We start from the raw sequence: 25,473 nt of genomic DNA, 5'->3' as shown, positions 1-25,473 counted from the left end.
GGGTCTGTTAATATAACCTTCACTCTGTGGAGGTTCATATTATGCTCTGCTTAGGAGCGAGGACGGTAATTAACTTCTTTTTTAGATTTCTGTATCTTTTTCTACTATCATTTTAAAACCTTTAAAGTTACCTAACCATCTTAATATTTTTTTTGATTTAATTTTAATAATCACTTGTTTATTAGATGAAGAGAAGACAATACGTTACAATGTATTACGTTTTATGATATTAAATAAATTTAAAAAAATACGATTTTTATTTTACTGACAATAATTCTCACCAATGATTGAAATCATTCTAACAAATTATTTTTGTATCTATTGAAATAATAATTGTTTTTTATTTACCCTATACTTTTGCCAATCACTTATCGCTAGTGTTGAGAAACAAAGACCGATAAGTCACACCTACTGGGTTCCCAAATACGATAAATTTGACAGTTAGATTCAAATGCCGATAAGTCCATCACTGTTTTGTCAATTTCTCCTTTACTGCTACGAAAATGATTAATTTTGTTGTGAATATTTGTATAAAAACAACAAACCACCATATTATAATAAATTCAATCATAGGTTTTTATAAGAAGAAGTTGTATTAAATGAAAATATTTAGTTTGCCAACGTTTTATCAAAGTGGACTTGTCGTATATAGGAACTATACGACTCAACTATGTTAATATTTTCGTCAAATCATCACGCGCTCCGTTTCGTAAAATTTTCCATTTCAAGGGCTGTGACTACCTACTCTAGAATGGGTCAGGTGAAAAAAACAAAATAATAATTATGTAGTAAGTAGGTAAGAATATCATAAAAATAATAATATTAGGTACCATATTTTTTTATACAGCATCTACCCGAGTTTTCACAGTACTGATGATAATTATTATGGAATAAAGAAGCTGTAGATAAGACAGTGTGATCACGTAAATAATATGAAGCTTCAAAATATACCTAGGTACCTTTCTTTGCATAAAATTATTCAAAATATAAAGGTTTCATAACATTAATTAAATTTTCAATAAGATTTTTTTTATTAATGGCAGCACAAAAATAACATTTAATGCGCCATTTTCTCTTTCTCCTTTGTGTATACGCTGTTGGTATGACAGCATCCTACTCTCAAATTCGTGACGTATTGTATTTCTGATATCGAAATAGGCAGCCATCTTTGTTCGCATTGAATTGATTTCAAGTGCCCTGTGAGATACGTAGACCCTGGTTTTGCGTTAATTTTGTACATTTTAACTCTTTATTAAATAAAATATGGGTCGCAAAAAGAAGAAGGCATCGAAGCCATGGTGCTGGTATCCTTTGAAGTTGTTTGTTTAATGGAATAATCTTTTTAAAATACCCTTGTCTTTCAGCATCCGATCTATCATTGTACGCAATGGGATGTTTAAAAATGGACATTCCGTGGTATAAATGGGTCACACCTATCTCCTTGGTGCTGTCTTCCTTACTATATTTACCTTGATTATCTAAGCAGTGTTGTGAGAACCAATTTCATCCGTATGCATTTTCTCAAACGTCAGTCATCCTTCACGTTTTGGGATTGGCTCATTAACGAAAATAATACGATTTCGTAATTATTATCAATTTGTCGCACGTGAAGTTTATCGATCGGATATTAGTGCATAAATTATTTATTCGTACTTGTGTGTGGTCTAACTTTCATTGTAAAATGCATATTTTTCAATATACGTAGACCAACGCCTTTGTCGAGGTTATAAAATCGATTATGCAAATCGGAAAAGTGTTTTTGGCACCATGAAAAATAATACACTGCGCAATTTATCAATACTGTAAATCAGCGTGGATTTGTTGACATCTTTTGATTACATTTATGTGTAATCTAGACGTGAATTCTGGTAATATTATTTTAAGAAAGTAAGTACCTACCACCATTTTTCTAAAATTAAATTTTTATTGAATAAAATTTGCACATTTGCAAACGTTAATGTAGGTATTTTTATAAATCCAGAGTACCTACTTTTGGTTTTTCAATAACGGCATTTATTTAAGTACCTACCACCATTTTTCTAAAATTAAATTTTTATTGAATAAAATTTGCACATTTGCAAACGTTAATTATATTATGTATTTTTATAAATCCAGAGTACCTACTTTTGGTTTTTCACGGCATTTATTTACAAAATTGAATAGAATATTCGTATTGTGTATTGCAGACCATAGCTAACTATAAAAATACATCCTTTTACATTTTAATGATAATGGTGGCCCCCGTAGTCAAAATTGTAGTAAGGTACTAGTTACTTATCTGGGGCACTGTGTTTGATTTTGGTAAAGTTAAAATACATTTATGTAATTTACCCAAAGATTTCTGTGATTGCTTCACTGCTACTACTTCAATATTGGATTACTAGGTACTACTACACTATTGTCATTGGGGCCTTATGGCCTTTTGTAGTGTATGTAATTTTACTATATTTTGCAACAACTTTCTAGTATAGTTATGTTGTTGTTGTGGCTAGTTTTCTCGATTTCTGAAAAATGTTATTGCGGATTGTCTTATGAAAAATGGTCACAATTTTTCAGTTCTAAGATCGTCGATTAATAATATTAAAGATTTGAGCTATGATTATGTAATTTTAATGTAAATTTTATGTAAAAAGTCATGCCGGCAAGTTGAATGTTGAGTCATCTTTTTTTGCCAGTGTTTAAATATTTTAGAATTTTATTTTTCATCCCTCTACCTAGTTCCGTTTTTGGTAGCTATCCTGGATACAGCGGCGGACACATTTTGAAAATAGCCGATATACTGGATTATTTGTTAGGATAACCTAACCTAACCAAAACTAACAAATAATCCAATATATTGGCTATTTTCAAAATGTGTTTGCCGCTGTATCCAGGATAAACGTATAGAACCGTTTTCTTGCTTTGGTTTGGCAGTTAGTCTCATCATCGTGAACCTGAAAGAATTGGTAAAATTTGGCATAATGTTATCAGAGATCATTTAAGCTTTAGAAGAATATTAATTTGTAAATGATGTATTCATCGTTCACTGTGTGCTGAATACTGTGATCAAACATAGGTAACCTGCAAGTCCAGCATTGCGAGCAACGAGGTGACCACCCTATGTGTACCAAAATGTATGACATTTTAGGTCACAATTATTATTCATCATAGATTCTGCAGTGTAACAAGTGTTTTACTAATTACTCACATTCCCCTTGTCGCTGACTGTATTACTTGGTAGGTACATTATATACCATCCCTTTTGCTCAGCGTTTCTGCTATTCCCTGACTGGATTAGGACTCTTTCATAGATTGCCAATCCCCGACAATACCTTTGAAGATGGCTTAAATAAATCACTAATTTAACCCAATGCCAACACGTTCACTTCTGAAATCAAATCCATGTATGGACCTAACGGCTTGCGCGAAATCGTTTCTTATAGGACGCAACCAAGATATACGTCAGAATGTAGAGGCAATTTGTTTTATTTATTTATGAACTCGATTTTTTATTGCACATCAATCACGGTCTTCAAAAATTACGTTTCATTATAGGCTCATTGTCACAGCTTTGCTATCTTGGTATATAAAGTTAGGGTAAATTGAAGAAGTGGCAGCAGATTCGTCATTGCGTACTGCGCAAAAGAAGGTTTTTAAAATCATCAACTGTGTAATTGTACGCACAAGTAATCGGGCGATTACGAGCAATTCTATGAATAATGCGAGGTTGAGCACTGTTGTTCCACGACCACGACCCAGGATAACCGGTTCTGTTGGACATTTCAAATGTCTCGACACCTGTGTAAAAGGTTGTAACTACATTTTTGGCTATTTTGACTTCATTGCCTTTATTAAATAATTTTAAAGATAATAAAACAATATTGATAAAAAAAAACAAAAATTCAATCAATATTTTATAGGTATAACTAAAAATTTACAATTCAGCATTTAAATTAACATTGTGTTACCATTAGAATTTATCGAAATCGTACTACCCATTAAGTCCCACAAATGTGATCAAGATTGAACTAAGTATGATTTTTAAATTGTGTTGACAGAAGTGAAACTTTTCGTCGTGCTCTCCATTTTTATAATCTTCACATGCATGGAATTTTCGTGATCACTGTAAAACACCTCATCTTCATTTTCATCACGTTGCAAAGGTGTTCAAAATTTAGTTTTTGCCATGGTACAAATTTGGTGGTGCGCTTGGCTGTCAACTGAAAAGTTAGTGGTTCAAGGCTGCTATGATAGTTTTTCATTACACTTTAGCTGGATTTTCTCTCACTCCAAAAACGTTTGGGGGCAATGAGGGAAATATTGACAGGATAGTCATCATGTTGCGAACCATACCATCCTGTTAGAAAGATCGCTTACCTATGTATAACTAGTTCAAACTGCGTTGTTTGGTATAGCCATAATTTTCCTTAATGCATAATTATTCAGGTACTGCAACCGGGAATTTGATGATGAAAAAATTTTGATACAACATCAGAAAGCTAAACATTTTAAATGTCACATCTGCCATAAAAAGCTTTACACGGGACCCGGATTATCAATACACTGTATGCAGGTAAACAAAATGAAACAGCTAATTTGTACACTTCATTTGCATTTTTTTTATGCGCATCTAAAAATATATTCTAGATTTTAGCATATCAATGGATTTAAAAACTAAAAACAAAAGCCTTGTAATTTAGAATTGTTTTGTTTTTTTTAAAGTAGGTACACAATGCTTGTATTCATTACATTCATTCTGGATTGAGTTATAAACCGAATCATGTTTTATTTCAAATGGATCTGTTTTGGATTTGGTAGTATTTAAATAAAAATTAATTGAGTGCAGTTTATGCAGAAAGTATAAATACCTTATCATATGATTGTGAATACTTTTATCTCTCGATTACCTGTATTGCTCTTACAATAAAGTGTAATTGTCAATTTTGTTAATAAATTTATATTAACTATACATTACCTCCCACCCACCCACACAGAATTAACCTGATATTTTATATACATATTATATTTTTATTGACTGATCATAACCATCTGTCCTTTTAAGACCATTTTTGCATGTAATAATAATTGTCCATGTGATGTTTCGACAGTGTGGGTATTTGTGGGTGGTTATTGTGTATTATTATTTCAATGTGAAGACTTTGTTTGGAGGTGTCGCTTATATTTGTGTCTACAATTAGTTTGAACGATTATTTTTAGGTTCATAAAGAGGCCATAGACAAAGTACCCAACTCCCTGTCGAACAGATCAAATATTGAAATAGAAATATACGGCATGGAAGGCATTCCTCCGGAAGACATCAAAGAACATGAAAAGCAAAGAGCAGGTAAACAATCAATTAATTTTATATGTGTGTAATAATATGTGACATATAGAAGTGTTAATTTATGTGTTGATCCATTGGAGTCAAGTGTGATTTTGCAGGATCACTTGAAATGGCATATTGATTGCTAAAATGGAATATGACTTGTTTATTATTGTTTTAATTCTTTTAAATATTTGTAGGTATTGAATTGTTTATTTTTTTTGGCCACTACGACGACCTGGGACAACAAGGGAAGGGTGCAATAGTTAATAAAATACTTTGAATAATTTAATATTATGTAGTACTTTATTAAAATTTCAATTAATCATTCTATTTCGATTAGTGTTTGCATAGATAATTGGTACTCTGTAAAATATTCCTTTATCTGATAATGTGTACTATTATCGTTTATAAAGCGTAATTACTTGACTTCAATGATTAAGCTGACTTGGTTAAATAGCTATTACCATTCATAGTTCACATAGTTCTAGCACTCAAAATGGAAACTTTACGAACCGGAGCGCTCGGCAATTTTCTGAAGATATAACAGTTATCAAATTTTGTGTATTGTATAAAAATAAGTGTGAAAAAGAATAAGAAAATAAGACTGTCAAATTATTTTTTCCACGAGACGGAGTGATAATTTTACCGATTTCACGAACCGGAACGGCGCTCCGGACCGTTTCGAGCCCTGCATAGATTTCAACTTTTCCCTGTCTTATACATAATATTCGGACTTGATATCAAATAATATATTTGTGGTTTTGCTATTGACATAATATTATATTTACATACATATAACAAAAACCTGTTTCAACAAGATGAGCAAATCATTATTTCTCATCACCTCTTTGTTACATAGTACGTTTGCATTACACACCTCAATTAGTTAGTGCACTGCATATTATACTATATCCAGTTTTTACTGAAATTGAGTTATTACATATCTACAATATGCCCGTCTGCGTCGTATCTTTATGCTATGTAACTATCGATGTCCAAATATGGTATTTGAGAACATATTTTTTTTCCCGACCATGTCCGATCCTAATAGGATCATATGGGCCTCCACAGAGTAGAGGTTTGTATTAACCGATTTTGTTTTTTACGAGAAATGGATGTTAGCCATTTGCTCAACCTATTAGGTGTACACAATATGTGTGCTTGTCAGACCCTTCGTTTTGTCATTCTATTTTTCCTCGCATGTATTGTTTTTGGTTAAATGAAGAGGTTTGAATGTTTGTTATTGCAGGTGGAGCAGGTGGAGGGCGCGATGATGACAGCGATGATGACGAGCCGGCTGTGAAAAAGAAAGCACTGCCTGGTGCGGTGGGCACGTCGAACGGCGCGGGGGGTGGCCTCTTGCCCTCGCCCTCCCTTTCCGGCAGCTCCTCAGTCCCCCCGGCCCCCTCCATATCTGCCATGCCGGGAATGTTTCCCGTCCCGCCTGGAGTCCCCCTGATGGGACCCATGCCTCCGCCGCCTTTCCTGCAAGGACCCCCAGGGTAGATTACATTTTTTTATGATCAGTTTAAAGCATTGCTGATTTCTGAGTGCTGTCATATTACGTTATCTAGTTTGAAACGTTAAAAAGAGGAAAATAATAGCAATGGTCAATTTTATAAAACTGACCATCAAATAATACTATCATTATTTCAATTTCATCCGAACAAAAGAGCTCACAAAACATAGTAAAACTGGATACCAGGCATGTCAATGCTTTGATTGTGAGATGTCTTTTAGTTCAGTTTTACACTTACATATCATGAATTGGATGAAGACCACAGATATAATATTATCCTTCTAAAGAATCATATTATTTTGTTCTATTCATTAGTTTTTTGATTTATCCAGATGATACACAAACAAATACACGCTCTGTTGAGATTTGTTGGGTTTTACTATAAAGTTTATTCTTAATTTTTGTAATTTTTACACAGAATGGTGATGGGTGGAGTGAGACCACTGTTTCCGTCCGGCACTCCGCAGACTTCCAGTTCGGCGCCTGCCCCACCTAAACCTGCCTTCCCCGCTTACAGGTTAATAATATTCCCACTTTTCGATTTATTCTTCCACTGGTTAAATAAAATTAGATTAAAAAAAATGTTTTTTGTTGTTGCAGTAATGTAACGATAAGTGCGCCCCCGACCGGTGCGGGCGGAGGCGCGGTGGGCTCCCCCGCCAGGCCGTTGGTCATCACGACGGGTGCCTCATCGCGCATCATGCACCCGCCCGAAGATGTCTCGCTGGAGGAGATCAAAGCGCGCTCTTCCCGATACCGCAGGGCCACGCCGGCCACTGTGACTCCGGCAGCCGCCCCCGCCACCCCTCAGCCCGCTCCCCTCCATCCGCAACCTGCTCCACATCCTGCACCCACTCTGCAGCAGGCCCTTGCTGAGGTAAACGCCAAAAGCATTCAATTAAGTACTGCTCTTAGATGGTCATGTGTCTTTTATTCATTTTAAAAGACCACTATATCACTGAATAATTGAGGGTTTGAATTTGGTTCAGCGTATTTGCCTGATTTGCTGAGCAAATAAATAATCATAAAATTGTCCATCATATCTACCATGTATGAAGAAAAGCTGCCATGTTTTCAATGCGTTAATTTACGAAATATTCATTATCTACGGTTGGCTATCAATTTAACTCACTTCAAAGAAATGGCACTGAGTGCTGATATTAAAAGTTTGAGGTTTCCTCCAGTACAGTCCAAATCTTATTGAATATTGATATTAGCAACATGCATTTACTGCTCTTGTAAACATGGAACACTTTTACCGAATGGAAAGTGGCAAGCTTAACCTTTGAACCATGCTTGTTTCTTTGTTGGACACAGTCGCGATAAGCGAAATGTCATGGCCAATGGGGGATTAGAATACCATTTAAAATATGAAAACACTATTCATTAACTAGACAAAATTAATAACTTTGCAATAAATGAAAAAAAATTACATACATTTTGTTCCAGTTTGCAAAAAAAGAATCTATGTAGATAGTATATCAAGGAAAATTTGATGATAACTGTCTTATAATCTGATCATGATGATGATTTCCGGCATCTGGTAGATGTCAACATAAGTATGGCACAAAAAATATTAAAATGTGATCGTGATATAACAAATTCGTTCTCACTGGGGTCACCATGAACGAGGGTTGCCTGTATTTACTTTTCACACTTGATTTATCGAGTTCTCTGCCATGTTCTTTATAGTAATAAACCTTGAGCTGCAGGTTCCGGTAGGATAGTTGCAAAGATATTGAATATAATCTTCTTCTATGGCGATGAAGCCTAAATGAAGAAGTATGTATGTTCTTTTATATTTTTTGCTTACAAAAATGGGACTTTCGTCAAACTGGAACTTGCTTCAGTGATTTTTTAAGGAAACATCTGAACGAAGATTCGAGGTTTATTAACGGTTGTGATGATTTGAAGTATTCGTCGTACAGCTGAAATTTGATTAGAGAAAGTTGTCGGAAAGGTAGGGTGTGGCGTTACGAATGCCGTAAAAAGTGATTTCATTTTCCCAAAACGCAGAAATGGAGCTCACTCCACTCCCCCCACCCTGCATTGTTGCAGCACCTCCACCATCAACAGCAACAGCAGCAGCAACAGCAACAACAGCAGCAACAGCAGCAGCAGATGGCCGTGCAGCTGGCCGTGGTGGCGCAGAAGCAGGCCCACGATGCCCACGCTGCCCTCCTGCGTTCTTTGCCACGCCCCCCACAACACCCCCAGTTCATGCCCATGGCCGGCATGCCCATGGCCGCGATGGCCCATCACCCGCACCAGCACCCCCATCACCCTCACCACCAGCTGCAGCAGCTGGTGGGAGTGGGGATGGGCGGTCGCCAGCTGCCCCCTGGCATGCACATGATGCAGCAAGTGGCCGTGCCTCAGCTCAACATGCTCCGCCCGCCCGCCATGCCGCACGGCTTCCCCCCAGGTGAGTCTCACCCCTCTATCCACCCCCTCTCCCCATATAAACCGCCTTAAGGCTGGTTGTCACCGCCGCCATTATCAGATTATTCTGTGGCGTGCGAAGTCTTCAGTTGAGGTTCATATGGCAAATAAACTGTCTTGAAGGTCTGCGAATAGGTTTCTTTCGATTTCGTTCCTGACTCGTTCATAAATTGACAACGATAATTCTATACTTTAACGAAACCACCATTCTTTAAAATAAAAAATAGTATCATTGTCTTCTATATTTGTTAAAAGGATCCAAGTAAAACCGGACAAGACTGATGAATTCAATGCTATATTCTTTATACCTCTATACCCAAGACAAGTGAATTATTAAAAATTTTGTTTCGTAAATTTTTTCTCAGCCTACGTAATTTCACTGTATTATTTATTACAAAGTTTTGCTAAGAAGTGTTTTATGAATTTAGGTATAACGTGCGATCTTATTAAAACTAAGAACAAAGCCGGACCCGAGAGGTATAGTGGGTTGTAATAAATATGTAACATTTTCAGTCTAAGGCAAGAAACAAAATTGTTTGTTTTTGTTCAAAGACATAACAACGCTTTTTATTATTGTGTTTGTGAAATATTTTTATTTATGCATAGTAACTTAACCGCATTTATAAAATACTAAAACCAGTTTCCTCTTATGACATTATCAATATTCAATTATCACGTCTTACCTAGAAATAACAGTAAAGAAAATTGATAAGTAATAATGTTTGTTTTTGTCTGCCATTCTTTTATTTAGCGATGAATATTTGTACGTAACTTGTTTCAGCATAACATGATATGTTTTAATTTTTATCGCATTCCTTTTACCGAAGATGTAACTATTTTTGATTGATCCACTATAGCTTTGATCCAGAGAGATCTATTAAACATTTGCCCAAAACCACTTATTTTTGAGATGCAATAATATTATGTAATATTAGAAGTCAATATTAGTGAATAAATCAACATCCTGTATCTCGGTATGGTAATCAAACAGGAAATAATTCCATCTTATTTTATGGATATTTTATTGAATTGTCATTCGGAATCGTTATTTTTAATATTTTTCCCTTTTAAATCAAAATTAATATTTTTTGTTTTAAAATTTAAATTATTTAAAAAAATACATACCACTAATCCACTACTAATATGTAGTTATCCAAATATAAATATTGCAAACAGATTATCTACTTACATCTAATATTTCACTCGGTGACTTTTGATTGGATATAATGTAATTGAAATCTCGTAAAAATAATTGCGATCCTGGGCCTTTAAAGCATCTTAGTTTTTGTGAGATCTAAACAGTCCTCATTTTATCTAACACCTTTTGTGCACACTTGTAAATCCATAATAGTCAATTACGCGGCTTAACCTTCGATAATAAATTATTCTATTAATTGTAAAAATAGTTTTAAGACATTTAATTCAGATAAGATTAAAGTGTAAAGCTTCACTACACTAAGAATATTACAATCCTGTGTGTTTTCTTTTATTTTTATTAGATATGGACGACTGATAATGCCTCTTATCCACTATTTTGCAGGTTGACCATAATACATTTTAATATAGAAATCATTATTTCTGATTTTTTTTTTATTATATAGCCCAGGTCTCACAATATGATATGATTTAATTTGAACTCTTTTCTTAAAAGGTTTATGACAATAAAATTAGTTAGAATACTTAGCCCTCTCGGTATGTGTTTTAGATTACTTGATACAGTGTTCTTCACTAATATTTTCATTGGTAGTTTCTACACCTTTCAATGTCACATAGATGACGCCGCCTATCGCTCCATCACTTATTTTTAATAAATAGATAAATAAAGTATTTTGACATAATAATACTCTCTTGATGTATAAAAAATTTGTTTTTAAATAACAAAGCATAAAAATTTATTTCCTTCGATCATTTTAATGAAGATATATTAAATTGACTACAATTATGCTATGCGCGTGTAGTGGATACATAATTCAATGGAAGTCATTCAAAAATTGCTTTCTTTCAGTAGTGTATCGGTAATTTTGTCAACGAGCTTTTATCTTTGGTTATGTTGAATGAATCTGTCGACACTGAAAGATATACAGTAGAACCTCAATATAACAGACAAAATATCCAGTCAAATGAGAAAATGGTTCAAAACATCCTGTTAACGTAATACATGTATAAATCCAAGTGTCACCGCTTGTAAACAATATTCTACGGATGATAATCATGTCACACCTCTACTCGAATTTGAGTCATAATGCCGTCCTGCTCGTAGACCAAACGTAGCACTGACGTTAACAACGCTGGCCGCTAATTCATACAGCTGCACAGCAGTTTAATTTGTTTGCTCAAAGTGAATTGATGCATTCAATAAGTTTACAATGGCTAGAAGTAGATGAAGGTGACCTTGGATATCACATCATGACTTAAAATAGCAGATGAAGTTATGATTGGAAATTGAGGATGGAAACGATGATAGTGAAAAAAAAGAAGCAACATGCCCAAAAATAAAGATATCAATGATAAGATCGCATATCGGCGATCTAATAAGATCATCGACAATTCAACTATGTTATTACACAATTTTAGAGAGTTAATTATAAAAAAACAGTGCAAACAAAACTTGATTCTTTTTTCAAAGCAGGATTACCGAAAGCTAGCGCGTCGACATCGAACATTAACGTCACTCCACAACGGTTGTGTCTGGCTATATAATCCGGAGATGAATAATCAGGATTTTGTTTGTGTTTTTATGTAACGTACTTTTCACTTGAATGGACATATTAGTCTGTTATATCGAGGTTCTACTGTACTGTGATTATTGTATTATTAGAGAATATCTCATAATATACAAGTCCTCGTCAAGTGATATTTGGATTGTTTCCATTAAATTTATACTTATCTACAATATTATGCTTTGAATTGAGATGTCACTGAATTTAATTATGATAAAGCTAAATGTAATAATATCTAAATTTACTTTCAACATTCAAATCCACAGATCTCCGCTTGTACCTCAATTTTGTAAAAAAAACCTTTTTTTGTAATGGATTTGTTTTATCCTCTTAATGTTATATATAGAATGCATTAATTTAATGTATGTTCATTAATAATGATCTCATTAAATTTAGATTAAACCTGCCTCTACCTAAAAAATACATTTAATTATAGTGAATATTAAAAAAATTTCATACTTGGCAATATAAAATTTGCTATTCATTCCATTTTTATTTCTAAATGTTTCCACTAGCATACTTTGTCGTTGTTAAATGATATTATTTTAAATTCCAATTTGGTCGAAACCTTGATGATAATAGTTCTCGGAGCCTTAGTTTTTTTTTTTGTAGTTTTTTTTAACTGATTATCAATTTTAATATCTGCACTTTAAATTTAACAATAGATACATAATGTATGTATTAATTAAAAGTAAGATAATAATCTAATAATTTTCATTTTATTGCATTCCCATAATAAATAATTTCCTGACTAATAGTAAAACAAAAGATTAAAACAGCCGTAAGCCAAAAATTTAGTTTGATTAAAATGATTCTTCATTATTTACGCTATTAAACTTGTAAAGTTAATGCTTGTTTTAATTGAAATAAAAAGGAAATCTAAATATGATATTCTAATATTTAGTAAAAATAGTCTTGCAAGAGAGTCAGTCAGACTCGATTTAGTTAAATGTATTCAAGAGTTTTTGTAATGACGCGTTTGGAAGTGTAATTTTGTAATAAAATCTTTATGAATTTGCTTTGTTTTGATGATGTCTCAGGCGGTGACGTTTGTACTGAGGCATATTTATGATTTCCTATTTCCAGTACCGAGCCAGGCTTGAAAATGGTCATGAGAGATAGAGATAGAGTATGTCCGTAGGCTTTGTTCCGCCGCTTAGAGGCGGCGGCCGTGAGTGTTGCCAATGCTGCCAATTATATTTTTGTTTGTTCTTTTTTTTGATACGGTTGATAAAGTGATGTGATTGGGCTGTTGGGTTCCTCGCCCAACAATAATTCACACACTGTGATCGCCCACGGTTCTTCATAAAGGTAGACCATATTCTCAAGTAACAAGTAACTTACCTGCATTATACATATATATACATTATATTATATCTATTTATATATTATATATATATATATCATAGGCCATTAACGCCGTGCCATTTTGTTTTCTGTATATTCTCTTTGTCTTTCGCTCTGATATGAAATTATTTTGTTCTCTGTACAATCATACTCATATTTTATCGATTTGGTTCTCTTCATTTAAATATTATGTTTGTTTATGATTTTCTACAACTTTGCGCCGTAAGTGAGTTTTCGAGAAGTATCTTTGTATTTAATTCTAGTGTTCTTCGTCCAATAGAATGTTTTTTTAACTGTTTTTATATTCTACTGTTTTTATTTTTATTTAAGTAAACATTCATCACACTTGTCATTGTCGTAATTTAAGTTTTATTAAATTTTTTTTATATTATATTATATTATATATCCATAAAATTGATTTACATTTTATTGAGTGTATAATTTTAAAACAGATATTTGCCATGTGTGTTGGGGTGATGATTGAATTTGTGCCACACTCCATTCAGAATATTGAGAATTTTGTCTCGGTGAATATGAAAACTTCATGTCATGTTTTTTTTTTTAACCATCTCTAAATGTTTCACGAGTGATTAACCCATGAATTAATAACTTTCCGTCAGTTGTCGGGATTAATTTCTAGCCGAATACATATTGTGTCGTAACACTCTGTTGGATTTGACAAGATGCTCGTTATCTATGGGACGTGTGGCACACTTGGATTATTTAGCACAGCAGTGGCCCAGTTTATACAGTAATTGAATGTTTGGCATGGTTGTGAATTGCTTCAAAAAATCACACTTAACTTACTTGGTTCCTTGGATATTAGATGCCTAGCTAGTTTTAATTTCAAAACACTTTTAATATGTGGTAGGATTTCTTTTGAGACTGATTATAAGTTTTGGTTTAATAACTAGTCTTTTATGTTGACGATTTGACGTGCGCTTCGGTGCCTCTTTATGCGATCGCGGCGACCCGTTTGAGTCTATAATAATTTCAAGGAAAGGTAAGTGTCCGCTTCCGTAAAGAACGCTCTGGGCTGCGTCAAATTGTCGGTACACGAGGGTGACACGAGTTTTTCAGAGCGCAGCCTTTATTTTAATCAGACATGCTCCTATACTCTTAAGTCGATAAGACAATGCACGTATTAGCGAATCATCCAGCTTATAATAATAAATATTATAAATCTTTAACATCCATTTGTACATTTCCATCTTGCTCCATGATATTGATCAAATTCAGATGAAAGTTTAGCATCGTACGTAGTATTTATGTCGATTTATTAGAAGATTGTTTTTATTGATAAAATATTGAATTTGAGACGTATATTTATGTGTACTGGGAATATGACTTTTTTTAACCTACTAAAAGTTACTAAACTGAGGCGATAATATTAATTATTCATTCGAAGGCTGCGTAACTGATATAACTTAAAGTGACACTCGTGGAAGGTTAGAAGGGGGTGAGTAACTTTTATTTTATTTCAGTGTAATCATATTACAGCACCGTTGAACCGTAGGTACCTTCGTTACAATATTCTTTAATACCAATAATAACCATGATTAATACTTTATTTGGATACTCCTCACCAATAGCAAATCGACTACGTCATACTTTACTCACAATCACTGCGCTGTATTATTATTATTTGTTAATGATCGGGACAACGGGAATGATAATAATTAAAATCGTATAATTTTGGTTGAGTAATAATTGCATTAACAAACAATTTGGGTATCACTCAGATCGTTGCCCTTCCTTCTCACACGCAATGTAACAATCGCAAAGTCCCCCCCCCCCCCCGTTTTGAAATACACCGCCGTCCCGTCACGGTACACTCCGAAGGGGAGAGGCGCCGCTTCTGGAAGTCCCGGAGGGGCCGGCCGCTTCGCCGCCGTCTCCGGTAGGGTGTAGAGACGGGCGCGGGGGGTGTCATAGGTGAGAGAACAATTTCGACAGGTGATTGCGTTTCCGGCGATCACAGCGGGGGCTCACGCTCCGCTGTTGGACTGACATCGTCCCCTGTCACAGATTACTAAACAAACCTACACATTACTACTATTATAATAACTGTATATTGAACTGTTTATTTATCTAAATGTACGCTTCATGGACTGATCCCGCGTTGTGTAATTGCAACCGTTTATTTCAATCATACATACTTCGATGTATTTGTTTCTTTTATTTATTACTCAAATTTTAATCAGTTAGACGAAGGCCGAACTGTCATTTTAAAATTGTCAATTTCGTACGCGTATTTCTTTAATACGTGCGCGAACGTAACATGCAGTTACGGTTTCTAAATCGGTTCGACCTTCGTCTGATGATTCACACTGACCATCAACAATAACGGAGAGCGACAGTCGACCGCTGTACACTTGAGTGGAATGTTTTGATTTTTTTGGATGATGTGATCTAATGTTGGCGGTGTATTGGCCGACGCGGTCGTTCCACAGGCATGATCCAGCTGGGCGGTATGATGGGGCCGATGCAGGCGATGGGGCCGATGGCGTTCCCGGGAGCGGTGGGTGGCCTACACATGATGCCGCCGCGCTTCCGGTGATCCGGCCACTCCCGCCTCTGGCGCATGCGCCTCCTCTACCCTGACGCCACCCTCTGACTCCGCATCACGGTGACCAACCGTTCAGCCGTTGATTATCGGTGCGGATCGAATGTGGTGCATTCTGATGACTTCCTTATATTATTGTACTGTACTAGATTTATTTAAATGTGTCATCATTCATCACTATGCCTTGTATGAACAGATTATTACATTATAGATTATCACATTATTGATTCACAGCAATCTTTGAACGTTTCCGTATCGTATGATTTGTTTTAAAGCTGTTTTGATTGTAATTACGTGCATTTTATGATATCAGATGACTGATATGTAACTGTTTGCCTCTTAAAATGTAATCTGAAAGTAATGTTCTTAACTGAATTTGTATGATTGTTCCGGACGTTATGTAATTTTACTTTAAGCGCCTTTAGAAATGTACAGTAAACCGAGTTACATTAGTGAAGTTGCGAACCCCGTTAATCTCGAAACATTATTTATTTGTATTGTTACGTATTGTACCATAATATTGAGTTAAGTGGACATTTAATTATCAGAGTTGCTATTCTTTTTCGAATAATCATCGCAATGTGACGCCTACGCCTTCGATAATATGTGTGTTTATGAGTTTCTTCGATAAATGTTACAGCTTTTTGTAATATCAGTTCCGATATATTGTCGGGGTTAATATTATTTTATAGACAATGCACTCGATAAACGTGAAGCATTTGTGTTACGCTATTTCTACCTCTGCATGCCCTCGTATGTAATCAATGACTCGTCTGAAAGGAATCAATGAAATATTGGCCCATCCATTGGATAATTGAATTGCCTCATATTGACATGTTTTTACCTGTCGACAGATTGTGTAGACTGGGCCGTGACGGTTAGAGCTCGATTTGTTCAGGGACAGGGACTGACGGTATGTACAGTTGACAATGCAATATTTTGAATCCTTTACTCTGGCTCTGTTCATAATGTGTGACCTCACGCCGCGACTCCCGCCCTTCAATCTCTCGTCCGCTTAATGTACATCATCTTTTTGAATTGCGACAATACTTAAATCTGTACATGTAGACATAACACCGCTCATTTTTGTCAATGGCGTTCACACTGTTAGCGGTGGAGGGAACTAGTTTTAAGTAAGCCGGCAGACCTGGAGGAAACATCAGGTCAGTTTTATTTTTATTTTTTTGTAAATTCCAATTGTCACCTGACAAGCTGTCAAGGTAAGCCCCTTCAACCAATAGATTTACTCAATTAGCAACGCTATCAAGTGAACTGTTTGTAAAATCAATAGTGTTTTTATTTATTATATTATTGTATTGTATACCTTTTCAAGGATATTACTCTGTAACAATTGCACATTAATAAAATCTAGTTGACTCTTTACATTTTTCATGATTCTTAAATGTGAGCACTGATAGCCTTTTTTTTTTTTTTAATCATATTATAATTAATATACATTTAAATATTATTATTATCGGTAACCTAATGATGGATTGTGGAATAAACATCCGATTCGCCGACCGGAAGAGGTGAAATTTATACCTTTGTAAAGTTAAGTTAACGACGTAAGAGGAGCCGGAAGACAGGTGATGGGTGAAATCACAACGGCTGTTGTTGGACCTTGGTTTAATTGTTCACGCTCCATCTGTAACTTGCAACTTGGCGAGTGGTCACAAAGGTCCCTTGTTCATGCACAACTAACAGTTTGATCGGTATCCTCCACTCGCTCTTCAAACATATACATGGAGACGTGTGTTCTTTCTTAATATACTGAAATAAAAAACTGATTAAAATTATTATTTCTTGATTCAAGTTGATTTCCATTAAATTTATAACTTAGTAAACATTCCAATCCTCTTAAATGTGAGTTTTTTTGTTGTTGTTGCCATGTTTATTATATTATACTGTTGGCAATGATTTGTATTCTGTTAGTTTTGCGGCAGGCGAGAAATTGCAGCTGTAGTTTCATGCATTTGAAATTGCGTCTGCTTAAAATCACAACAGCCGTTGTTGGGCCGGCGTTCCCCTGTTAATCACATCGTTGGAGTATGAAAACACACTGCGCCGCCCGGCATATTGATTCATTCTTCTGCTACATATTTCATTTCAATTCATTCATAGAACAGCCTCAAAGATTTCTGTACACATGTATTTCTTAGTTCGATCACGTCAATAAAATTCATTAAAAGTATTTGATTTTTATCAGTTAAAATATAACACTGCAAATAGTCGTAACAACTTTTCAGGAGAGTCAGAACAATTTATTGAGAATTAAAACGGCATTTCATAAAATATTAATTATTTTGTAAAAATTTGTGAGTAGTTATTTAATGTTAACACATCGTCCTATAGGGTAGCCTGACGATGATTTTTAGCACGAAAAATATTTGTACGTCAGCAGACATGCTGACTAAAATAGGTCAGTGATAGGACACAATGGGTTGGTGTACGGATTCTTATGTCCAGTTTTCCACAGACATAGAAAACTGGACATGACATTTGTGCACTAACTGATGTACTACTATATATATACTGGGTTTTTTTTGCATCGTCAAAAAATATTAATTTACTTTGATATGGGCTTCATCATAATCTATCTAATTAAATTAAGAAATGAATTGGTGTGTTTCATTGTAGACTAAAGGATGTCGAAAGGCATACTAAATAATTAAAAATGTATCGACATCAGGATGTTTTGTGTTGGTGAATGTGTCATTAACGTGTCTTCCTGAAAATTTTCTGAAGATTAGATGCGCAGTGTTATAATTTAAATGATAGTTTATTTCAAATCATGTTAACTTCTTCTTATTGATAATAAAATACTTAATGTCTTGCAGTATCATTTTTGTATTATATTTTTTTTTTTTTACTGATTCGTCATTTTGATTTATTGTCATTCATTTTAGGCACATAATTTCAATGATGTCTTTAAATTAGATATTTTTTGGTTTTAATGAAATTGTCGCTTCATTAGTTTCAGTAGGTACAATAATATCATTAATATAATATGAATACTTTTCTCATAAGAGTCAGAAGTATACAATAATATCGTTCTGTATTGAATCTTATCTCGGGCGCATTGAAGATTAAAAGAAATACTTTGGCTCTGATTGACAGGTGACTGTCAAGTCACAACCTCCGGTTGTTGAAGCGGTGGCCCCCTGTCCATAATAACTTGCTAAATTTAAAAAAAAGGACATTTTTATAATTATTATTATTATTACGCTTTCCCGGCCAAATGCTCTGCTGCCTACGTTTAATGACAATCCATAATGCCTGTAACAATAGACGCAATTCATAAATTGATTTTTTCTCAATAGTATCACACCAATACAATAATTATTTTTTATTGTATGGTATAAAATTACATAAAAAAAATAATTTTACGTAAGGTAGTTTAATGAAAGAAAGTACAATTTATTTATAAATCTAAATAATATATTGGTGATATTGTAATAATATTTTCTTTATTAAAATAATTTACTTCATGGGTATATTATTAAATAGTTGATTATAAAATTATCAAACTGTCCCACTAACTTACAAAATTTTAAATTCTCTATTACTAGGTCAAGTTGCAATGATATATAGGTGCTATAGTTCGTACTATCAACCAACGTTTAGTAGCACCCAGCAATTAAAACTCGTAAGTAGACGTACCGGTGTACTATAATATCTTAAAAAAGGTTGTATGACCGGTATGTCTTAATTACTGAATTGATGTTTGAGGTGCAACTAACTTTGGCTTGTAATACTACAACCATTATATGTAATATATTTTAGCAATATATTTAATAGAAAAGATTTTAATATTTTACAATAATTATAAGACATCATCCATCATTCAGAGTAAATTGTGCATGTTGTCAAGCCAGTTGACGCTATCTAACATAGTAAATATTCTGAATGGTTCAAAGTGGTATGCAGACGTTTGGTTTGGGAAACGATTAGGACCTCTGTCTTAAATTATTACTGTCATTGATGTAATGCATTATTATATATTTCTAGTTGTAGATCTGTTTCGCTAATGACTTTTTAACATAATAAAATAGCCGTAAAATAATGTGTCTTTTATTTGTCGTTCTACCCTTCTAAAACACCCTCAAAAACTAATCCGAAAAGAGGAATCTTCATAAATTTTCCAGAATTTGAGAACTAGGTAAAAATAACTGGTAGGTGAGGTTAGGTAGGGTTAGGTTAGGTTAGGTTAACCCAACAAATAAACCAATTATATCGGGTATTTTCAAAATGTATTTTCCGCTGTATTCCTGATAACCGAACAGTACCAAATAAGTTATCTAAACAAAGGGAAGTTGAAACTGAAAAAGATTGCTGCTGACCGGAACTGGAACATAAAAAATGATAACACAAACAAAGACCCTTCCAAACCAACCTGCCCCGCACCACACTCGGTCTTGATCGAGTGTATCACAAGGCCCTACGTTTGACGTGAAGCATCAGCATTTTTTTACGCCTGTTAATGTCTCGGGGAGCAGATACCCAAGACAGGTCGCCACGCTCAACTGAGCTTTGACTATGTTTACTAAGTTGTTGACTTTTGAGTTGATAAAATGTGCCATGGGAGAAAAAGGCATGGAGAACTAACATCAATGGCGAGGGGTGGAGGTAGGCTGTTAAGATCCAACTTAAATATTGTATATGAACTTTGTCAGTCAAACATATTTTTTTTTCATTGAACGAAGCTACAATAAGTTTCTGTAAGTTTTTAAAATACAATTCAGCCCTGCCTAATCTAAGCCATAGCAGATAATTCGTGCTTCATGGAACGTATGGAACCATTCCTTCTATTTTTATTGAGAAACATAAAATTTGGGATCACTCCAGCAGGTTTTTCAAGCGACAATCGCGTCATCCAGTGGTACAGAAGAGAGAAAATACCTGAAGGCAGGTTTAGAGGCAAATAAAAAGGATTTCAAATTATACACATTTATATTTTTTATAAAAATCAATGATTTTTAAAATAGATATAAAAATATTTAAACTATGAATTAGTCAAAAATCTTAACGACGAAAATTTGAAAACTTAAACCAAATTTTAATAATAAATATGACCATGAAATATAATGCAATAATAAAATGTGACCCTGCAACGAATTCACATTTTTTTACAATTGTAAGTTTATCTTTGAATTAAAAAAAAAAATTTTTTTTAATGTTTTCAGATACATATTTATTATACAGTTGAAATTGTAAATTATCAAAAAAAGTCTCAAATTGCAAGCTTCGTATTTTTCCGCTAGGTTCTCTGTTGGCATAGGTATATCAGGGGTGGCTACACTTTTTTGTTTTATGCCGCGTGGAGCACCCCAGGTCTGCGGACTTTTTAATCCGCTCGTTGGATTTCAAACATGTTTGATATTTTACTCTCCGAGTTGCCAGACTTCGTCCGTCGATCACTACGTAAATTCGATTTGACATAATATACGCAATCATTCGGAACGAAAATATCTATAATTGTTTTAAATATTTTTATTGATTGAATTGTTAATTTACACATTATAAAATGAGAGATTTACCAATATTTTTTTATTTGAACTTATAAAATTCATAAAAGAAAACGTAAACCTTGTGTCGTTTTTACTGCTATATTATTTTATGCAAGTTAACATATAAATAACACAACATTATAGGATTATCCGAAGACATTAAGACAATCGCAACTTTTGACAGCTCGACTTTTTTATTCGTTCGTTGATCAGTAGCAGAGTATAGACAAATCGGACGATTTATTGTCCTCGGACTTTTGGCTCGCCAATGGAGCGCTGGCATTAGGATCGACTAGTTGATAAAATTATTTATGGCGGTCGACTGATATCACTTTTAATAATTATATTATCTTGCGAGAACAATAAAAACCCATTTTTTATAATTCAAATATTTAGATATGTATGTATTTTGAAAACAGATATTTATACATCTAAAAAATAACGATACAAATAAATCGAATTAACGACAATGCTTAATATAATATTATTATGTATTTCACTTCTAAAAAAAATAAGTAGGTACACATTAACTGTAATGTCGACATAGTTACAATATTTACCTGTATATCGAATATTAGAAATTTTGTAGCAGCCAAGTAACATGCAACCATTCGCCAGGAAACATACTTAAAATAAATTCTATATTTAGATGAATTATTATTTATTTACAGCAATAATCATATATCAAATTGCATCGCACAGCCATGTATTGTAAAATGTGAATATTCCTTGAGGAAAATAGTGCCGCAAGCGATTTTTTTTACTCTTCGATCATATTTGTGGTTTGTGTTTTTCTCACTTAACTGGTCGACCCGCTATGCCAGTCCCCCCTCAGGCTAGAGCCCTGTCAGACCCCCTTGTGAGAGCCATGCCTGCTGGTGTATAATGCAATGATAACTGATAAAAGTGGGTAATGCTTCCTCATTTTTACATAAAGTAATAAACCCAACATGATTCCCAACCATAGCAGAAGCTCCATCAGTCGTTACCGATATTAGTTTATGAATAAGAAATCGAGTACGATTAATATACGACTTAAATGCATTAAAATAAATATATCTTTCTTTTGGATCGTTCCTTCATTGGTAAAACTGATAATAATTCTTCTGAAGCAGACATGTCTTTAATCGGATAAAAACGCAGAGTTGTGCAATATCCGTGTAATCTACTGAGTCGTGAAATTGCAAAGATAGGAATTTCCATTTATTTTATTAATGTTTTCCTGTAGAATTTCTTCCAAGTTGGGGCTCATCACTTGTATTATTCGCATAACTGTATTTCTTGATAATGATATGCAAGAGAAGCGATAAGGACTAGCGGATTTTAAAAGCTGGAATGTCGAGTAGTTTTGACTCGTTTGAACAAGAAATAGTACAATATTTATTATGTCCGCGATCGACGCACTGGCCATCCCTGGCATATATCGCACCCCTAGTTTTAGAGTATGACAAGTCAAAAAATGGCATTCTGAGATAATTGGATTCAAAAATTCAAACTCTGTCAACTAAATCTAAAAATGTATGTACCAAACCGATTTTCTTGCTCAATGTGTATCAGGGCTTGTATTTTTGTATGAAATTATTATTATATTGAAAAATCATACAGAAAACATATTTTTGAAATGTCGTAGTCTAAAATTGGACTAATTTGATAAATTTTGAAATAACCCATCATGCACATAATATAAACTATTATGAAACAACATAAAATCTCTTCAATATATTATGCATATCAAGTAAAATAATAAACAAAATGTTATTTGAAATTTTTATTTCATAATAAAATAACTAGAACAGATAAACCATCATACCTACCGAATTTTTTAAATATATACCTAATTGTGATTATGATTACCTATTCAAGATTCTTGCACATTATGTAATGAAAATTATTATATAATTTAGAATCAATCAGAGTAATTTCCATCACTGTCTTCATGAACCAAGTCATTTCTTGCCCCTCGAGTTCAAATTATTGTAAAAATCGTGGTACGTCATCGATATCATTTTTTTTGTATAAGGTTAAAAGATCTTGCTTTTTCTGCATGGTTATTCCTGGTGGCTCATTGTAAGCTTTCTGTAAAATTATCATATTCATGGGAACCGGACGATCCCTCATGCGATGACTTATATTAATTTCCTTGTAGGAAGTCTTTAAAATTGGTTTTAATTAAAATACTATACGGTAATTCTTTTTTAAAATGCATGACATTGATTGCTTGCCATGTTACCTTTGAACCTACGGTAGTTATAACATAGTTTTCCCAGTGCATCGGATAGCAATTTCAGGTCAAATATAATATCATCCGTTGCCATTGCATTAACTCTATAAGGTTCACCATTCTTTTTAGCCATGGCTATAATGGGTATCCTTTGAGCTGGTATGAAGACTGGAATACTTTAAGACATTTTCTTTTTTTCTTTTTCAATGAGTGAGTGCATCGCAATCCCCTGATTTTGGGTGTGACCCATGATAAAATATTTTTGCGTTATATACTTTATATTTTCTGTTGCCAATATAATATATACATATAACGCAACTAAATATTTATTCTTATTTTGTCCAGCACAGTTATCAGACCAAAAATGCACATTATTATTTAGACATTTCCTTTTCAAGTAATGGTATATAAATACAACTTTACTACTAATTTCATTTGAACCTCTTTTGGCAGTCACTTCGTTCCAGAAATAACAAAACCCTTTTTTCTCAAAGATAGTGAAATATATTGCAAGTTTTCTGGTGTAATAGAAGTTTGAGACTTCACCACAGGGTGATGAAAGAACTGCTTGCAATTCGAAGGATGAAACTATCATATCTGAATCAGGGATAGCTCCATTTTTCAAGTCCCTTTTTTTCTCCTCTCGTGCTTTTTCTTTATTTGGGATATGATCATTGAACGAAATTAGTTGTTTTGCTTTTTGTGTATCATTTAAATTTGTATATGCTGTGCATGCTGATCATTGATCCTTTTTGACTGAAAGCGCCCAATATTTATTCTGTATTAAAGATCGTAGAATACTGAGATAACTTCACGAAAGGTCAATCATTTTGTTGGCACTTTTCTTTGTATAGCCTATATATAGTGTTGCTAAATTTAAAGAGCCATCAATACATTGTCTGGTAGTTAGTCTGGTGTAAGCGTTGGACTATAGCGTCGTGGGTCCCAGGTTCAAATCCTGGGTCTGATAAGTACACATATTGTTTTTCAATGTGTGTGTGAGTCAGAGTATGGACCTAATAGGTTGAGCAAGTAACTGACATCCATATCTCGTAAAAAACAAAAATCTGCTAATACAAACCTCCACACCGTGGAGGCCCATATGATCTTATTAGATCGGACATGGTTGGAAGTTTGAGCTCTCAGGAAGTGGGATTCTACCCTTTATTGATGTGATCTCCAACATATTGTTTTAATTCGGTATAAATTTTCTTATAATTTTCATGTATTCCTCTGAGATCCTTTACCATGATTCCATCACTGCTTGTTTTATTTATTACTGTATTTATCAACAAACTATTGTCAAATTGTCAATGTTTTCAAAATGGCCAGTCACCAGTGTGACCACTACACAAGTTTTGTTCACTTTGTCCGTTCCTGACCTATGATAATTCAAGATGTCATAGTCTTAAACTCGTTAAAATTTTGAATTCTAATTTAAGACCATAACAACTCAAAATAGCATAGTCTTTAAATATCACACAATACTATTTATAAAAATTAGAGACTATTCTTTCTGTCGTGTATTTCCGTAGAATTTATTTAGACTTATGATAGTCTTTGACCAGATAAATAATATGTTCAACCTTTCTGCATTATTAACTCAAAATGTCAATTTTTTGACTTGTAATAGTTTAAAACTAGGGGTGCGATATGATCACCCTTAAAACAGTACATATTATTGAGTGCATCGACATGAACGTTGACAGGTGGTATAGCCACCTGGTATTTTTTCTAGTTAGAATAAAGTACCTATTCGATATTATAATGAATATTGTTAATCGATTGAGAGGGGTGGAAATGTCTTAATCGCTCAGATGATGGAATTTCAAGGTGGTTGCGATCA

The 25,473-nt window shown here is 33.9% G+C and overlaps 1 protein-coding gene across 2 annotated transcripts; it reads left to right on the top strand.

The window, feature by feature from the left end:
- The first annotated feature begins 1,078 nt into the window (after positions 1 to 1,078).
- On the top strand, positions 1,079 to 16,238 carry LOC147073721 (uncharacterized). Of its 2 annotated transcripts, none has more exons than XM_085944743.1 (8): positions 1,079 to 1,304; positions 4,426 to 4,552; positions 5,197 to 5,323; positions 6,555 to 6,807; positions 7,243 to 7,341; positions 7,425 to 7,701; positions 8,841 to 9,249; positions 15,787 to 16,238. In XM_085944743.1, exons 1-8 carry the CDS (start codon positions 1,264 to 1,266, stop codon positions 15,891 to 15,893), a joined length of 1,440 nt encoding a protein of 479 aa, XP_085800869.1. In that variant the 5' UTR covers positions 1,079 to 1,263; the 3' UTR covers positions 15,894 to 16,238. The 2 variants fall into 2 exon arrangements, with proteins under 2 accessions (XP_085800869.1, XP_085800870.1); XM_085944744.1 differs by having other exon boundaries at positions 8,883 to 9,249; positions 15,787 to 16,021.
- Positions 16,239 to 25,473: the final 9,235 nt, after the last annotated feature.

This window comes from Rhyacophila brunnea, unplaced genomic scaffold (genome assembly GCF_057557595.1).
Source record: "Rhyacophila brunnea isolate RB1 unplaced genomic scaffold, BYU_Rbru_1.0 scaffold_17, whole genome shotgun sequence".
NCBI classification, from domain to species: Eukaryota; Metazoa; Arthropoda; class Insecta; order Trichoptera; family Rhyacophilidae; genus Rhyacophila; species Rhyacophila brunnea.
The sequence above is the reverse complement of the archived record's forward strand: the minus strand, read 5'-3'. Positions and strand labels throughout refer to the sequence as shown.